Raw genomic sequence first — 18,439 nt, forward strand, 5'->3', positions numbered from 1 at the left:
CATACCTTTCCTCAACTGTCTTCCCCTTTAATGTGCTGTTACACATACAATTTGGTCGCCTTTACAGCTTCTGTGTTTTTGCTACCGATGACCACGTTAATGTTGCATCACAATACTGTTGGTAGGTCACAAAAAGGCATCCCACAAAGCCTTCTTTTAGGATGGAGAAGATTGGTTTCATAACAAAATTAATGAATGCTTCTAAAATAGTTATATCTTGCCTATTAGGTTCAGTGTAATGCAAGGAACTCTACAGACAAAGCTGTTAATGTGAACAAAACCAGGTTCAAGAGTTAAACCCTGTGGTGAGTTACTCTAAAACATATGACTTCAACAGATACCAAACCAGTGTACACTGTCTGTACTTCTATAATCATTCCTGACCCCATAAAAGCATCTTTTACGGATCAACATCTTGTAACTTGTTCTTGAATCACTGACATGTCTGTTTAACTGTATCTATGGATACCGTCAAGGTATGTGTTTATTAGACTGCTGGGCAACCATGACACCCATTCAATACCCACTCTCTTCCTTTTACTTGCAGGAGGTGAAGACTGGCAGAAGAAGTATGAATGTACTTCAAAGGGGCAGTATGACGATTAAGTTTAAGAGAAGAAATGCAAACTCAGAATTTTAATATTTACAATATTAATGAGGTAATAATACAAACTTAGATTTATTTATTTTTCCCTCTAACTGAATAAACAAGCTGTTCTCAGAGGAAAATAAGGTCCCAAGAACATCGTTTGAAGCTAGAGAGGTGGCAGGGTCCGCCAAATATAAACAAAGTAATTGTGATGTCCTTTAAAGGTGCACTATGTAGTTTTGGGGAAGAAATTTAAATCAGAAGAATGCTTAAATGCCTAGATAAGTTAAATAAACAAACTCACATTGTTTTCATGGCTGAATAAACTGAGTGAACAAACTCACCTTAAAGGACAACACAATTTCATACTGTTTTACTTTGTTTATATGTGGCAGACCCTGCCACCTTTCTAGCTTCAAACAGTGTTCTGGGGACCTTATTTTCCTCTGAGAACAGCTTGTTTATTCAGTCATGGAAAAGATCAATATTTGTGAGTTTGTATCATTACCTCATCAATATTGTAAATATTAAAATTCTGAGTTTGAATTTCTTCTCCAAAATAGTGCCCCTTTAAGGTCAGTTTGTTTATTCAGTTTATTCTGTCATGCAAATGGAGACAGTTTATCTAGTTTGTTTGGGAAAAGCTCAAGGAAAAGCAAGGAAAGCTCAAAATCATACAGTTGGACCACCTGTTGAAATTTAAGACTTAAAGGGTAAATCCACACAAATCCCACAAACCTGCATATGCTATGGGCTGAAACTTTGAAGCATGTTGAGGTTTTGGCCACAAGGCAAATGTTGATATCACACAGTGTTCTCCATCAGCTGCTATGACATCACCTATTGGGATGTGGCCAAGAGTTCAGCTTGGTTGTTTCAACCCATGTTTGAACCGCAAAAATAGTCCACATGTCTCAAACATTTTATATATCATTATTATCACATTGAGTAAAATAAGCAGTTATTTTCTCATAAGAATCATTAAAGCACTCAAAAAACAACATTTTATAGCTACTTTGCTGCGCAGAGGTGGACCCAGGGTGCCGGCGCGACGTCACAGTCAATAAATCTAACGCACCCCTGGCTACTTGGAGGAGGGCGGTGCTAGTGGTGCCCAAGAAGCAGGGCCTTGCCTTTGTGGTTGTAGAAAGAGAAGATGGCTCCCGTTCTGGAGAAACAGCTCCCGGGCCCAGCCGGGGCAGGCGACAACAACAACGAAGAAGAAGAAGGACAAAACCTCTGGCAAGTCCTGCTGCTCTTTTAAACGACTTCATGTCTGTCGTGGCCCTTCTTGGAAAATGACAGCCGTAGTGGTTCTTGCTTTGTCACTGCCGGTCGCTCACAATCAGACACCGGCCCGGCTAGCTGTAACACTAGGTAGCACTAACTGAAGCTGGGCGGTCAGTGTGCTAGCTAACGTTACTTGTGTTAGCAGCTCGGCTAACGTCAGCTATGCTGAGTGGACTAACGTTACTGCTGATTAACTAACCGTTAGCAAGTTATATTAAAACAAGGGGATTTGTTGAATGATCAGTCAAGTTTGAGACAGCCATTCATGCTGTCAGGGGCTTTAGCTGTTAGCTGACGTTAAGACAACACCTAAATACCAACTAGCTCCTTTATGCAGGATACAACAAGCTAACAGGGACGAAAACGTTAACAAGCGAATACCACAACCGACTGAAAGTATGTAGAAAAATAATGCTGGTTTTCGTAAGAGCTTATCATTAGGAATCGTGCACTTATGATGCTTCAGTTTATGGTTTCATGTCCTTTGCTGGCTACTTGTTTCTAGCTTACCGGTCAGTGCAGATGACTTATCATTTCCTGCTTTTTTTCGTGTTGTCGTGGACACATCACTGGGCTTATAGAAACAGTGTAATAATCTTCTCTATCGTTGTGAGTTATGTAATATTAGCAGACCATTTACTGTTTTGGTAGCAGCTTGTGTTTTCAGATAGGTAGCTGTCAAATGTGCCACTGGACTGTATGTATGTTTTCCTCAATGTGTGCCTTGTTGTTTCTTGTAGGTCCTCAATACTGAGTGAAGTTTCAAGTACATCGCGTTCAAAGTTGCCATCCGGAAAAAACATCCTGGTATTTGGTAAGTGTGTGAAAGTCTGTCTTCTGCAGTGTTTGCAGTTTATTTGTGATGGTCAACCCTGAGGGGTGTGAAGGGCCGGCAAACTGCAAAACCACACTGAACTCACAAAAAATATTGCTTGCACTTTAAAACCGTTCTGACTTTTTAAACAGCGCAGTTTCTTCCCACACTCTTGTAAGGAAGACATAATAAACACGAAATACAGAGAAGTCTACTTGGGTGCGGGAGTACTTATGTGGGTTGGCCTTTCAGAAAATGCGAGAAATACTGCTATTGAACAGAGAGACTTGTTTGAGAGATTGGCAGCCTCTGACGGGCATGAGTCATTGCATTGGAGATAGAAAGATTGAAGAATAATGCGACCGCTGCTAATGATAATGGATAATGTCAAATGTACCCTGATGAATAATCTGTCTTGCAGGTGAGGATGGATCAGGAAAAACGTCACTTGTGGCCAAACTTCAAGGAGCTGATCACAACAAGAGAGGGAGGGGACTGGAGTATCTGTACTTAAATGTCCATGATGAGGAAAGAGATGGTAGGTTTACCAGCTGTAACATTTCTGTGCTTGTTTTAGAGCAGCAGCCTTAAAAAAATAAAACAACAATTGTGTCGCTTATATGTAATTTGCATTTTGGTTGTTTGTTTCTCTGCAGACCTTACCCGCTGTAATGTGTGGATCCTGGACGGAGACCTATACCACAAAGGCCTACTTAAGTTTGCTGTTTCAGCCCAGTCACTATCTGACTGTTTAGCGGTGTTTGTTGCGGATATGTCACGGCCCTGGACCATTATGGAGTCGCTGCAGAAGTGGGGGAGCGTGATGCGTGACCATGTGGACAAGCTCAAGATCCAACCTGAGGACATGAGAGAAATGGAGCAGAAGAGTAAGTAGTGTTTGAATTTATCTACTCGTACGTTACTCACATTTTGGATGGTAGCGAAGTAAAAACGTCCAGTTTAGTAAATCCTCAATGATGTGTTTTTCATTGGTACACATACAAGGCTTTTATTTAGAAGATTTAGCCCTTCGCATTTTGTATAAAACTTTTGTTTCCCTCTGGACCCAGCTTCAAACTATGCGTTTTTCAAAGTGGTTTAAAACTTAAATCTCAAATTTGTAAATTTTCATCACGTAGCTGGCCCGTTCCCTGGTTGAGCATTGGGTCAATGCAAAGATGACCATTAAAGGATTAAAGGAATGGTCAGTGTGCGTTAAAATGCTACGAAATTATTAAAGAAGAGATGTTGGTTAAGATTGATATGACTCAGGAGAGGGCTAAAAGAAAAAAGCACTAAGAGAAGAAGCCTGAAGCATCCCAGTGTGGAAGCAATGGCAGTCTTACATAAGAGCCAGACTCCTCGCTGACTGGCTGCTGGGAACAAGGAGAGATTGGTCCCTGGCTGCATAGCATGGAAGGCAAGCGCTGTGTAACATTACACATTGTCACAGATGTTTCTAGGTCATCATCAGAGAGGCCCATGATCCTCAGCTGCGTGTTCTTGCTGGAGGCGAGTTCTGCAGATCAATGAATGTAATGCACTCAGAGATGTTGTTCTCCTGTTAATTTTAGATGTGGTCATCTCTCGCTTATGAACAGTTTGAACAGCTCTTTTGTTTTTGTAGAGATTCTTGTTTTCAAGACAACTTAGTTCAGCTGGCAGGGCTTTACAGAAGTTTCCTCTATGCCTTGTAATTTCCCTGCTGCCTTTGCAAGTCTGAAATGACTTACTGCAAAGAAGTCAAATAGTTCAATTAGTGCAGATGAATATGACAGAACAGTTTTAAAAATGCTTTGACATACAGCATGGTAATACACTGACAAGTGGTAACAAGTAGTCTAATCTGCTGGCGAACATGTGAAAAAGAAAAGGGAAGCTGGTAGCCAAGTGATGACTCAAGCACATTGTTAAACACAAACACATTAAGTGGGTATAATGACTTTTAATGGGTGCACATTTTCATCTTGTTTTACTGGCTTTTTTCAGTTCAAGCTGCTGTAACAGTTAAGCATAGGGGATTTTTATACAATGCATTAGAAAGGAAATACTGCCTGGAAATGATACATTATATCTTGTTCACCAAATGTAGGCTTGCAGCTACATTACAGCTAAAGTGCAGTCGTAGTGTTTTTCTGTGCACTTGAGGAGTCCTCACAATTTGGTCAGTTTTTTGGGTTTAACTTTAAATCTGTCTGTCAGATTTCTGTACAGTTCCTCCTACTTAACATTTTGACCCCACCCACTGACATGGTCAGATTTCCTGTTTAGCTGAGCCATGTCATCCAGATAAAGCATCTTCCACCCTGTCTGTGGTGATGTCAGCAGCAGATTGGTAAAATCTGGTCAGATTATTTGTGGATATGAGTGTGTGAGTGAGAGAGACAGGCTGACAGACAGACTGGAAATGTGTGTGTGTGTCAGTGGCTGTTGTCCAGGGAGTCTTGCAGGCGTCTTGCATCATTGTTCCCTCCCCTCCCGGCAGCAGCGTCAGGGAAAGGAAGGGACGTAAACTGAGTGGGTCTGAATGCAGTCAGTGGGCCGGACGTTCTGACTCCTGTTGTGCTGTAACTGAAGAAGGCTGGCCGCTGGAGTCGTCTCAAGTCAAATTACAGGATGAGCCTATTGCTGCTGGGACCACATGTTGAAATGGGAAATATTTAACTCTGAGTCCTCTGTGGTAGTGATGACACAGCTACAGTATCTGTGACTGGTGTCTAGGCAAATATGTCGGGTATTTTGTTTTGACTCTCGGTCTATTAGGAAAAAGAAAAAGGTTTGGCAGCTGTAAAACGTGTTTGAGCCATTAACTAGTAAACAGTTTAAGACTGATTCACAAGTTAATAGCAAGGGAACCCAAATTTGCTTATGTAGCCAGTACAGACAGCTTTAATTGCACAAAAACAATTACGCAATAAGGATCCCAATGATTAAAGTGAAATTTTGCTGATTTTCAGCCAGCTTTGTGTCATTACAATATAGGTATTATGTGCAAGTGAACAATGTTCACAACAACTTCTCTCCATCTTACTTGCAGCTCATGTATTAGTCATCAGATGGGCTTCTGCTGGGTCTAGAGCTGTTGTCTGAGCTACAGGTTGTACTTCTGCATTTTCTGAATGTTTTGTTTGTTCACTTCCACAGACATGAGATTGTTTTTCCAAAGATGACAGCAGAATCATTCAATCATAGTGAACCATTAATGCCCACTCAAACCCCTTACCCTAACTCTTACCTTCTTGGTTTGACATCAGGAACATGATTGCTATGATTGAATGAACGAATATGACTTCCATCCTTGGGGAAAAAAGTTTGGATCAGGAGAAGGGCGACTCTGCATTGCCTATTTCTCACCTAAAATGTCTTAATGTGCCGTTGTATTGGCTGTAATACTAGAAAGTTTGTGAGCAGGCAGCTGCCTTTTTTTTGCTGGAACACAGACAAACCAAAGCCAAGCATCAGACAACTCGCAGTACCTCACCAACCAGCGTGTAGTTGTGTAGTTTGGAGCAGTGCACTCTTATTTTTTGAGGTTTTCATCCCTCTACTGAATACCAAAGCCCTTTTTCTGTTTTCTCTTGTCATGTCGCACCAATTTCACAAATATCTGTCTTTCTACTGCATAAGTGGTGAAATATTTCTTTGAAGAAGGTCTAAGTTTCAAGACTTAAAGTACAGTATATTTGATTTAATGAAGGCCGAGCTGTCCTCTATTATGTGTGACAATGCATTCTGACCTCACCTTTGTTTGTGGAACAGATAAACAGGTCTTAGTGGGGCAAAGTCTGTCTGTCTTCGCTTTCTATTTTAAAGGGATACTCCACCCAAGATCTCTTTTATAGCATCACATACCCGCTGTAGGTTTGATCACTGCCCAATAAATGTTGTCTCTCGCCTGTTATTCATTTATTAGATCACCTAGTTGTGTGCCATCTCAAGGCCCAGCAGACCTCCTGTGTAGCTTTAAGACTCTGCACTTAATAGGATTAGATGAAAGTCTGACTTCTCGAAGTCATTCAGATTTTTGCCAAATTAGGTGTCCTCTGTAACCTCAGCTGGGAAGGAAGGACCAGATATTTTTATGAATCTTCTTTTTGGGTGGTGTAAAATCATCATGTTAAATTCCTGCCTTTAAGCTCTAATATACATACTCTAACCTATTTGTGCGTATGCACTGGATTTGTGTAATCCTATGTCCAAGAAGGGTTCCCTTTTAGATTGCTTGGAACACATGTTGTCGCCCCATATACTAAATCCCATGTTTAAAAGTAAAGGAGGCTCAAAACAGCGAGTCAATCTGGCTTTGTGGGCTGTCCCCAACTGCATTTCCAAAGCTCCTGAGGAAGTAGGCCAAAGCTTCCTGCATATAACCCTCCCACCCACCGCCACCTCTTCCTCACACCACAGCGTTGTAAATGTCTTGACAACTAGGGAAGCGAATTAGTAAAGTGAAGGACGCCATTTATATATATATTTTTTTTTTTCTACCTTTCACCCAAGGCTTATTATGTAACTGGAGATTTATCATGTTAACACCAATGATACTACACTGTATATTAGTAACGACTAAATAATGTGTATTTAAGTTTGGATTTTTTTTCCAACAGGTATTTGGCAGAAGTGTGCATATGTTTATATGCCAGTAAAGTCTACTCTTAAGTACCCCATGATCTAATTTCAGCAACATAGTTTGAGGCTGAGCACAACATTTTACACTGCACTGTAAAACCAGGTTTGTAATTCTGCATCAGGCTGTTGCAGAGGCTACAAGTGGCTTAGTTTGCTTGCTTAATGTGTTTCTACTGCCCAACACATTTATATATCAGATCTTTTTTGTTAGCCAAGTCATCAACTTTTTGCACATAACTTGTTTATTTATATAACTTGGTGTTATTCTGTGTTGTCCTATATTAAATGCCTGTTAAATGAGGTTATAAGGCAGAGAGAATGTAGTGCAAACCACTTGGAAGTGAGAAACATTTTTATTGGGTAAGAGGAAGGTCTACATTGCTGAATTTCTTCTATTATTTATACCTTCTGGTACATGATGAGATTCTTTTAGTGATGTATTGTGAACCAGGAGTCAGTATGATAGAAAACACAGAGTATGTGAGACCAAGCATCATCATTAACAAAAGAGACACAGTGAGGCAGATAAAGACATTGGAAACATAACTAATCTTCATTTTTATTGTGCTTATCTGGAGTTGTATGTTTTGTTCACTAATGTGTTGAATTTCTTACTCCCTTTGTCTTTCCACTAGTGGTGAAAGCGTTTCAAGAGTATGCAGAGCCGGAGGATGCCACCCCAGCCTCCCCACAGAGACGGGCCCCGACAGCAGGGGAAGAGGAGGCCGTTGTGCTACCGCTTGGGGAGAACACACTCACACACAACCTGGGCATTCCAGTGCTAATAGTTTGCACAAAGGTAAATACTTCCTTCAGCCCCAAGACTCTTGTATGTGAAGCCATCAACTCTTTCAAGAGAGGGCTAATACTTTGGTATTGCCGGAAGACATCCATGTGACCAAAGAGTCAGTCAAAGGAATGATACTGAATAAAACCTAATGGAAAACTTAAACATGGTGATGCAGTATGGCGATATTGTTCCATTTACTGCAAATAAGAACCTCACTCAAAAGTATCACTGTTGTTTGTATAAATGTCCTGCTAGCCTGCTGGTACCTTTTCTCTACTGAGCTCTGAGTTGCATGAGGTAAAATGGCACAGAAAGCTTCCTTTGACACCCTGACAGAAGCCCTCACTGCTTGTTTACTCTGATGGGTTCTTGAATTGTCAACATATGAGGCACAGACTGTATGTAGAGTCAGTCCAAACCAATAATGATACATGTGCATTAGCAGCAGTTTTATGTTGTGCTTTTGTAAGGCAGCTTCCTCTAATGAAAAGAGGCCATTATACTTGCTTGTTAACCCTCCAGGCAGGACTAGTTCTGGAAAACACAGTGCAACCATCAGCAGAGTTTCACATGCTAGCTGTGACCAAAAAATGGTGAATGTGCCTTTTTTATGTGAGGTGCTTCTGTTTAGCCCTTCTCAGAGGAAAAAGTATTCAGCTTGGGAGAGGGAGACATTCTTCAATACCATTATTTGCTATATAGCTCTTCATTTTATCTATAGATGCTTAAAATTGAGAATTCTTTTTACTTTTGATTGTAAAACTCTGCTGTCAGTCTTCTTTCAAACCTGGTCCCTTCTGTCATGACTAATAATGGAAGAGTAGAGAAAGTAGAGGTCATCATCTTGGGATTCATGCCAGGTTGTAGCAGAGGCTCAGCAGGCAGCACACCAAAAATCTCTTCCCAGAGCCTTCCAAGGGCAAGTTTGCAACCATGTCCTCAGAGCACATAGTGATTTGAAGGTGTCCTTCCTTCTAATCCTCACCAACTCCTGCCTTAGTCATTTGCTGTCGCTGATCTGTTTACATTTCTGTGCTGTGAATAACTTCTTAGGACAATTATATTTTACTGGGCACTTATGCAGTGCAGAGAGCAATGTAACCATGTCCCTTTGTTTGTGAATTCTAGCATTTTATTGTCTGTGCAGTTAAAATATTTATCTTTTTCTCCTTTCAATCCCTAATTCTTCAGTGCGACGCAATCGGTGTACTAGAGAAGGAGCACGACTTCAGAGAGGAGCACTTTGATTTCATCCAGTCCCACATCAGGCGATTTTCCTTACAGTGTATCCTTTCAATTGTTTGATATTCATTGTAATTAAACACTGACTGTTCGAACAGAACGTCAGGGTTTTTTTATGTGGTCCTTAATATTCTGTTGAATATAATCACCTTACCTACTATTTTGTCACTACCTGATTGCTGCCTTAACCGAATTTAACAGATGGAGCTGGCCTGATCTATACTTCAGTCAAAGAGGAGAAGAACATGGACCTGCTTTACAAATATATAGTACATAAGATCTATGACTTCCAGTTCACCACACCTGCCTTAGTGGTGGAGAAGGATGCAGTGTTCATGTAAGTGAGGCAACAGATGGTTTTATACAGAAACCCAATTCTCACTTTTATTCCATGTAAAAAACTTTAAGTAATTAACCGTAACATGATTTATATCAATGCACCCCATGTAGTTAAACTGTTTCCCCCTTTCTTTCAGTCCATCTGGATGGGATAATGAGAAGAAAATTGGGATTTTGCATGAAAACTTCACAACAGTCAGACCTGAAGATCCATTTGAAGATTTTATCACGATGCCTCCAATACGAAAGGTATGGCAATGCAAATACTGACAACTTCCAACTCAACCTAAAGGATGACATTTCAATCCAAAACGGTCAATTGAATAACCACATGCCTTCTCCTGGACTCTTCTTCACAGCTGGTTCATGACAAAGAGATATGTGCAGAGGATGAACAGGTTTTCCTGATGAAGCAACAGGTATGTGTCAGTCTTTCTTGCATATTTCATGATTTCTGTCACCAGCTGCTGACATTGAGGGAGTGATGGAAAATTCCATATGTTGATTTCAAATGCAAGCTGCCAAAATGTCTTCCCCTGATCAAAGTGGAAAACATGGACAGATGTTTTGTTAATGGTATGAGTGTTTGTTTGTAGCATGAGAAAATAGAGGGGGGGATTTTTCATCTGTTTAGCAAAGGTATCTCAAAAACCTTAAACTGCTAAAATTGGCTAAACTTGACGCCAGGACTTTTGTCAGATTGTGGTGATCCTGAACTGGCATTCATTATTAAATACATTTGCATACTTTTACTCATGTGCTGGTGAACATCTGAAACTTCCACATGGCAAGTAACATTATCTTCACTTCCTATTTTGTGGACAAAAAAGGCAATCTAAAAAAAAGTTTGTACAGGAGGTGATTGAATCTTATCTTGCATACACTGTGGAGGCTTTCAAAATGATATAAGTTTTAAAAATATGTATGTTTGAAATTATCCAGAATAAGTTGACCATTTCTGTTAGCAATATCCATTTTGACTCACTGCTTCCCTTTCCTATGCATAAAAACATGTTGCTGAAACCATAAACCTCCTACGAATTAAGACATTCACTTTCAACATTTTTTTACTCTACAGTCGATGTTAGCGAAGCAGCCAGCCACGCCAACAAGAGGAGCAACAGTAAGTGTCTTAACATTATTAAATGACAAACCGTAGAAATGGATTTGACTTTTTCTTCGTATTATCCTGTTTTGTTGTTGTTGTATTGGTTTGTGACCACAGTGTTGCTTTGGTCTGTGTGTTGCAGGAGTCTCCAGGACGGACAGCCTCAGGGTCTCCACGGCCCGCGGGTCGTGCCGGCCAACCCACTGTGACCAGCAGCTCACCAATGGCTGCTGTCAAAAAGCCTGACCCTAACATGAAAGGTGGGAGCTCTTTTAGAACTAATTTATTTTCCTACCTGATTATTGTGGTTCATACTGTGTACTCCTCCACCGTGTTTTGTATTTAATTCAAGATTCTCTTTATGTTTGGACCCCTGCAAAAAACTGCTTTGATCGCAGTCCTTTCCATTCCCCTTTGATCTTTTGGCTGTAATGAGAATAGCTTTTTCCTTAAGTGCAGCAATATTGCCCCCAAGAGGTAACAACGAAAATAATCCACATAACAATAGATTCCTGCGCCTCCTCCCGAGCTGGCCACCCTTAAGGAGAAATAATGATTTTGTCTCCATTATTAAGTACAGTAGGGGGCCGAGTGCATTCCAGCCGAACACAACAGAAGCCTGGGTTGAACAAGATTTAATAGAGGCCTGTTCAACTTTGCCTATTGTGGTTATGAATTCAAATGCTGTTACTAAAATGGCTTTTTTTTATTCTGTGTGCAAATCTCAGAAAGGAAAGTTATGTGTTTATAGCAGCTGGATCAACCCTCTTCAACTGTACCACCACATTTCTTTCTAATAAAGGATGCTTTGTGGACCATTTCCTTATCCAACTCAAGGATCCTAAAATAAGAGGTGTCATATGCTGCACAGATTGTAAAGCCCTCTGAGAAAAAGTTTTGGTTTGAGGGTGGTGCGAATACCAGAGTGCAATACACCGCCCCTCACGGGTTAAAGAGCTTTGTTCCTGAACTTTAGAAGATAAAGAAATAGCCTTATTTTGATTAAACGTGGTAGGATATGTTTTTTGAGAGAAGTAAATGAAGCTATCCCAGACTGTTAATAATAATCAGCCTGTTGTTTTCATTATTCTTGGTGTTGAGAAGGTAACAAGCAGCTCAATAATTATATACAACCTATTCAAACCTCTGTTTTCTTATCGTAGGCAATTTTCAATTCAGAAGTTTCAGCAATGCAGAAGTGATTTTAAGTTCCATGTTTTTCCTGCAGCGGGGGCTGCCAATGAGGGAGTGCTGGCTAACTTCTTCAACAGCCTGTTGAGTAAAAAGACTGGTGCCCCGGGGAGCCCAGGAAGTGGAGCAGTTGGAGCTGGAGTGCAAGGGTCTGCCAAGAAAACAGGTACAGCCTCTTCAAGTACTCTCACCCATCATCTCTTTCTATTTTCAAACCTTCTTCCTTACAGGTTAGCAGAACAGTTCTCAAGCATTGTTGTTGACTTGACTTGAGATCCATCTCAGAGCACAGGCTGCATGTACACTTAAGTCAAGACAAGAGGAGTTAGAAACAGTTGTTGAAAGAGGCTGTGGACCATTTTGCTGTCTGGAGTTTTATTTCTGCAGCCTGAGAAAGAAGGTTAAAACAGGAGAAAAAGAAAAGTTGTCTTCTTTGACTGAACTTCTGAGACCTGAAGGAACTTGTCACAGGCCTGTATGCACCAAACCTTCAATCATAAGTGCCCCCATGAAACTAATGCCACTCACTCCATGTCATATCACACTGCTCTCTTGCTCAACTAATTATTTACCTGTAATTTTACTTGAGTAACCTGTGCTGTTTTGCATGTCACCAGTTCTTATGTTAAGCTCCAGCACGTTTTTTGTTATATTTCAATAATATAACAAAGTCAAATACAGTTTGTGAAATGGCTGAATGTACCCAGTGAAATGTTGAGGGGAAACCTCTCATAACTCATCTCTCTGTCTGAGACCACTGACATTTACGTTTTGTTCCAGCGCTGAACAGAGTTAACATCTTTGAGACCGAGCTGAAAGGATAATGCATGAGTATATGTCCCCTTTGTCTGATGATTAGTTTTGCATGTGTGTGTTAACTGTGGCAGCGAGCCGCCGATTCCCAGCATGGGACCGCAACACTATCCAACCCCCATCCATCCGCTTGCTGGCCATAGAAAACTGTTATTTATGAGTACACACAGACGCTACAGGAGATTACTTTGGACTTTGTCTCCTGTCTTTTCCAAGGGCAGAAGCCGGGTTTGACTGACGTCCAGGCCGAGTTGGACAGGATGACTCGCAAACAAGACTCCATGGTTTCAGCTAACAACATACCACCGCCAACAGAGAACGAAGCGTGAAAGCAACAAAAACAGCTGCATCGTCCACTGCAAAAATACATGTACATGCGAGCATAAAAAGAAATTGACCAAATTCCCAATGTCTATATCAGCCAGCACAGACAGTGGTTGCACGAGAATGAGTTCAGATGCTTACAGATATTTTGGTGGTCTTGTGAGATGGGAAGAGAGAGAGAATGTAGGTGTTTATGAGATGATAAGTGCTGAAGGCTTGGCTTTATTTCTGTCCTCTCTTCCACTGTAAATGTAATTTTGTGAGGGGTGTCAGTTAATGGAAATATGTGCACACTCCCTGGCAGCCAGCCTGATGTGCTGGGCTGCAGGCCCTCTGGTTTCTGGGGTATAACACCCTGCTGGTGGGTTTTAAAGAGTGGAAATTTTACTGCTCCTGTGGCCTCTGGTTCAGCTTATCTCATGGAAGGAATTTGGTTGTGATTGGAAAGGTATTTAAACTTATATTCATTGAGAGAAGTAATTAAATACTTGCAAACATATGTAGTATGTAAAAAAAAAAAATGTTGGATATGATACTGATGTATTTATACAAAGTTCCTCCTTTTTATTTTATTTTGTGCACCATTTATCGGGTTAAGCAAAAATTCATCTGTATCCACATAACATGTTAAAATGCCACTGACGTCATGACACTAATATGACAAGTCCAGATAGCTGATAGCATATCATATCATTCGCTCTAATCATTTCGAAGGATTCTGTAAATATAAATACAAAAAAATCTATTCAGGTTAACTTTGATTTTGTACAAAATGCAATTCTGTCCAAATTCTGAAAATAGCTTCTTTGATTAAATGAGACTGGTTGAGATTTGACAGGCTTAGAGGTCGCAACAGAATCGCTTCTTTAGCTACAGGTGTGTATATTTGGGGAGGGGGTTGGGCAGCATCTTTCCTACTATAACTCCTAAGTGCCTCGCACAGTTAGCTGTTTGTGTCATAGTAGAGGTGCTCGTCTACATAAGAGGAAATGCACTGTAGCACCATCGGTTAAAAGGTTTTTGTCCATTTCTTGTCATCCAAATAATTTATTTTGTTTTACATTTTTGTTAATGTACAACAAGCCTGTGGTCTGTTATTTTTCAGAAATAAGATTTCTGTGGGCTAGCTGATGGTGTTCAATAGAGCAATAGATTGAATACCTTCATACAAACTGTAAAGGCTGCTCATATTAAGAAGAAACCACATGATGGAAGTTTTGGGTCCATCAGACGAACACTCACTGTGGTTGAAACCACTCGCTCTGCAGCCAAAATACACACGTAACGATTTGTTGTGGTTTGAACAAGATGAGATGTTTTATCCTTCAGTGTGACAGCACTGTGTCCTTTCGGTTTCATGTGTTTTATTCTCGCTGTACTTCGCATGTCAGTTAAAACATTCCCAGTTTCTACATGAAGTAGCTGTAGGAACACCTCCCTGTAGGAAACCTGTTTGTCCAGTCGGGTCTTTTTTGTTTCGCTCTCTCTCAGTGCCCATTTAAAACTACAACCTTTGCCTTCAATGTACAGCTAACAGTTTGTCACACTGGGCGCCCTGCCTTCACAGGAATGCTCCTAATTAATTGTGTGTCCTTAAGGGGTTGCTTAATTGTGTTATGAAATTTCTTTCTTTTTTTGCATACTGTACCATATCAAATAATCTGTAAGGATATTTATGGTTTCATGACACCATAATCTAATCAAAATTAATGAAGTGTACATTATTCTTAAGTCTGTATGCAAGGCCCTACTTAATCCTATGGATAGTGTATATGAGTAGCTTTCACAGAAGTAATGGCAAGAAGAGAGCAGCTATTTGCTATTGAAATAATGGCAAAAAAGGAAAACTGGAGTGAATTGGAACATGGAACCAAAGATGCATGTTAGTCACTATTTTCTGCTTTTATATTTTGTAATCATCCATAAGATTAACCAGTGGCCATTTTATTTTGTCCTACTCTTGCATGGAACCCTTGCATTCCAAACTTCGGACCTGCCTATGAAGTCTTGTTTTGAATAACACCCTGTAAAAATGGTAGAAATGCCTTACTCCACTCAACCATATCTGGGGTTTCAAGAGTTGAAGGAGAAATAATTGTGTACCTAAGATGATGGTAATTCTCTAAACTGGTCTTCAATTAAGGTTTAACTTCATTTTAAAAAAGAAATTGCTCTGTAAGGGAATAACCACATGATCATACTGGTGTACAGCCTACTTTATGCATGATTTGATTTGTTGTCAAAATAATGCTCCACATCTGTTTTGGATTTACTTCTGATCAAGATGAAGCTCTTATTGTTTTTATTTTTCCTTTATTATTTTTTTCCTTATGACTGGGTGGAATGTGCCCCTGAGGGTCTGTTGCCGAAGTGGATGAAGCACAATTTAAGAGCAGCCAGGAGCAGCCCTGCCACAAGTTGAAATAAGCACTTTTCCCTGGGACACTTGTATCAATTCCCTGTTGGTACAGTTAATGATACAGAATGCATATTTTTCTTTTTTTGCCTTTCTGCCTTTTTATTAGAACATTTAGTAATGAACCTAGAAGTTAACCTACACAGCAAAACTTCATTATTTATCTGCATTTGCTGCTGAAGTTATGGAAGGTGCTCCTGGTGGTTAACTATGGAATGACCCCTTTCTGTTGGTGATGTACATTTGGAAATCATCATTACACCTTTTTGCTTAGGGATGTTTTTGGGACATCTCAAAGTAGATGAACCAAATACATTTCCATTTCTTTTACAGGTCTGTCCTTTTTGCCCACGAAAACATACCCTTGTTTGTGTTTACATCCTACTTAGGCCTGTTTTGTTTTTGTTGTCAAATATGATTTTGTCCCCAGACATTTTCTGTAAAAAAAGAATTGTAAAATGTCACCCTAACCCGATTGACCACACTGATATTTCCACATAAAAACATAGCCACACTTAACTGTTTGGCATTTAACTGATGGGAATGAAGTGCTCTCATGCTACTTGGTTTCAAAGTTGCACTTGCTCTTTGTAAAGATTGGTTGTCGCTCCCAAGAATGAGTAATGAACAGATGTTGTAACTTTTGTATTCAAGCGTCAGTTGAAAGCAACTGCCTCTTCACATCCTAACTGAATTGCCTTCAACCACTATCGACAGTCTACGTCTATATATGAGACTTTGAGCTTCTGCTTCCAGTCCTTTTGTATTCAGGATATCAAGACATTGTAAGCACATGGCCGGCTGCATTTTTGTGTCCTGAATGAATTCAGAAGTTTGATTGTATGACTTTTAACACAATTCTGTAGCCTCTAAGCTGCCATGTGGACTCTTAGCTTCTTACGCCGACAAAGATAAGGAAAATGTTTATCAGACCCCTGGCTTCAATAAAACCAAGAATCCAAACTTTGGTTGATGTTTTACATTTTTGTGTCTGTCTATGCAGTGTTTGATTAATCATGTTTTTGACAAAATACTGAAGGTTGTGCGAACGAAAGATTTCACAACATTAATTACTCCACAACAGCCCCACATTAAAGCACAAAACAATATGAAATGGTGTTATTGGATTACTGACACTGGTGCTGATTGCTCAATTAAAAATGGAAATGTCAGCAATCAATGACACTGTCAGTAAAGCACTGAAAGATTGCAAGCATTGGCAAAGATTAAAAGATTTTAAATAGATATTCATATTGTACTTGTAACATGTGCTGACAACCAGAAGAGGACCCCCTTTGCCTTTTATATACAAAATATATATATCAAAATTCCTCATGTTAAAGCCCTGCAAGTTTGCAACACTACACATTTTATTGGCTGAGGCATTGCCGAGGAAATGTTTTGTAAAAGTAAATCTGCACATTGTACATTTTAGAAGAGCCTTTAATAGAAAAGTTTGCCCTAAAGTGACTCACCCCCATGCTGATGGAAAAGTCAGATTGAGTTTCACAGTCCACAAATCATTTGTAGAGCTTCACAGAGAAACGGCCTTGGAGCATTCACCTGAACAACTGAAGTAGATAAGGGCTTGTTTTAAAATGTAGACAAAAAAAAGAAAATGGCTTCATACAGCTTGTCCGGCAGAATCCACGTCTGTAAGCCTCCAGATTCCAAATTGATTTGAAAAGACTTTATTTACACCTTTTTTTTTTTTTTTTAAGAGATGAAGTCTTTATTGTAGCTGCTTAGCTAAAGCGTTAGCAAGCACCTGTCTCAAGTGCATGTAAATACTGTCTTGTCAACTCAGTTTGGGATCTCTGGGCTTCCTCAGACTTGGACAAGCTGTATGGAGTTTTTTTGGGGGGGGGGGTATTTTACATTTTAAAACATTTAAAATTGCTTCAGTTGTTCAGGAGAGCGCTTCAATGCTGTTGCTCTGTTAGGATCCCAAACTGAGTTGACATTATTTACACCCATTTCAGACAGGTGCAGATTTCAGCACCAAAAAAGGTGTAAATAAAGTTTTTCCAAATCAGTTTGTACTCTTGAGGCTTCCAGAGACTTGGATTACTTCAGACAAGCTGAGGGTTGCTGGGGTTGAGAAGAAGATGACTGAAATCTAACTTTTGGGTGAACTTATCCTTTAGCATTTGTTGAAGCCCAGCAGGGCAACTGTATGAACTCCAAAGAGAACTGTAGTGTAAAAATCCTGAAAATCCACTGGCATCACAACCAGAGATCTGCACAGCTACATTAAAGAATAGCAGCTGTTTGGTTGCAACATGTAGGCATCAGACAGACTGTCAGCATCTGTAGCCATCTGCTATCACCTAGGCAACCTTGCAATACCACTAAACACCAGAGGGGGGCAGTGAGTTACAGGGAAGCACAGTTTGTTTCATTTAAAGAAAATTGGGCCTATCCCTGAATTCTGAAAGTTTACATAACATGACTGACTTGACATCTGGGGGGAAAAAATCTGGATGTTTTATTGTCACTGTTGCATCAATCAAGTTGATGAAAAATGGCTGTTATTGACTATCCACAGCACTCTTTTTTTAATAAGTTGGTGGGACCATCCTGCCACAGCAAAGCACTTTTAATAAAATATCCAGGTTTTGTTTTTTGAATGATAAAAGGCTTTTGCACATAATAGCCCTGCAGCAGAGAGACGACCAGGGATTATTATAGTGGTGGCCAACCCCAGCGTTAACTCTTAAAAAGAGCTGCAGCCACATTGTAATCCTCTGGAGAACAGAGAAATATTTTCACCAGGCCCTGGTTGGAGGTAACTTGCAGGCGTGGGGACGATGAGAAAGCACCAGTCGAAGAGAAAGAAAGAAAATGCTCCGGCGGAGCTCTCGGTCCTGTCGGCGTGGTTCCGGCTGGATTCG

At 40.2% G+C, this 18,439-nt stretch overlaps 1 protein-coding gene across 2 annotated transcripts; it reads left to right on the top strand.

Annotated features, from left to right (window-relative positions):
* The first annotated feature begins 1,670 nt into the window (after positions 1 to 1,670).
* Positions 1,671 to 16,513, top strand: dync1li2 (dynein, cytoplasmic 1, light intermediate chain 2). 2 transcript variants are annotated; one of them, XM_084355307.1, is made up of 13 exons: positions 1,671 to 1,831; positions 2,620 to 2,693; positions 3,115 to 3,231; positions 3,350 to 3,580; positions 7,958 to 8,121; positions 9,304 to 9,397; positions 9,556 to 9,691; positions 9,831 to 9,942; positions 10,053 to 10,112; positions 10,772 to 10,816; positions 10,944 to 11,061; positions 12,030 to 12,158; positions 13,022 to 16,513. In XM_084355307.1, the coding sequence occupies exons 1-13, from the start codon at positions 1,746 to 1,748 to the stop codon at positions 13,132 to 13,134; spliced, it is 1,479 nt and encodes a 492-aa protein (XP_084211433.1). In that variant the 5' UTR covers positions 1,671 to 1,745; the 3' UTR covers positions 13,135 to 16,513. The 2 variants fall into 2 exon arrangements, with proteins under 2 accessions (XP_084211433.1, XP_084211434.1); XM_084355308.1 differs by having other exon boundaries at positions 13,027 to 16,513.
* Positions 16,514 to 18,439: the final 1,926 nt, after the last annotated feature.

Source organism: Pagrus pagrus, assembly GCF_965226575.1.
Source record: "Pagrus pagrus genome assembly, chromosome: 1".
Lineage (NCBI taxonomy): Eukaryota > Metazoa > Chordata > Actinopteri > Spariformes > Sparidae > Pagrus > Pagrus pagrus.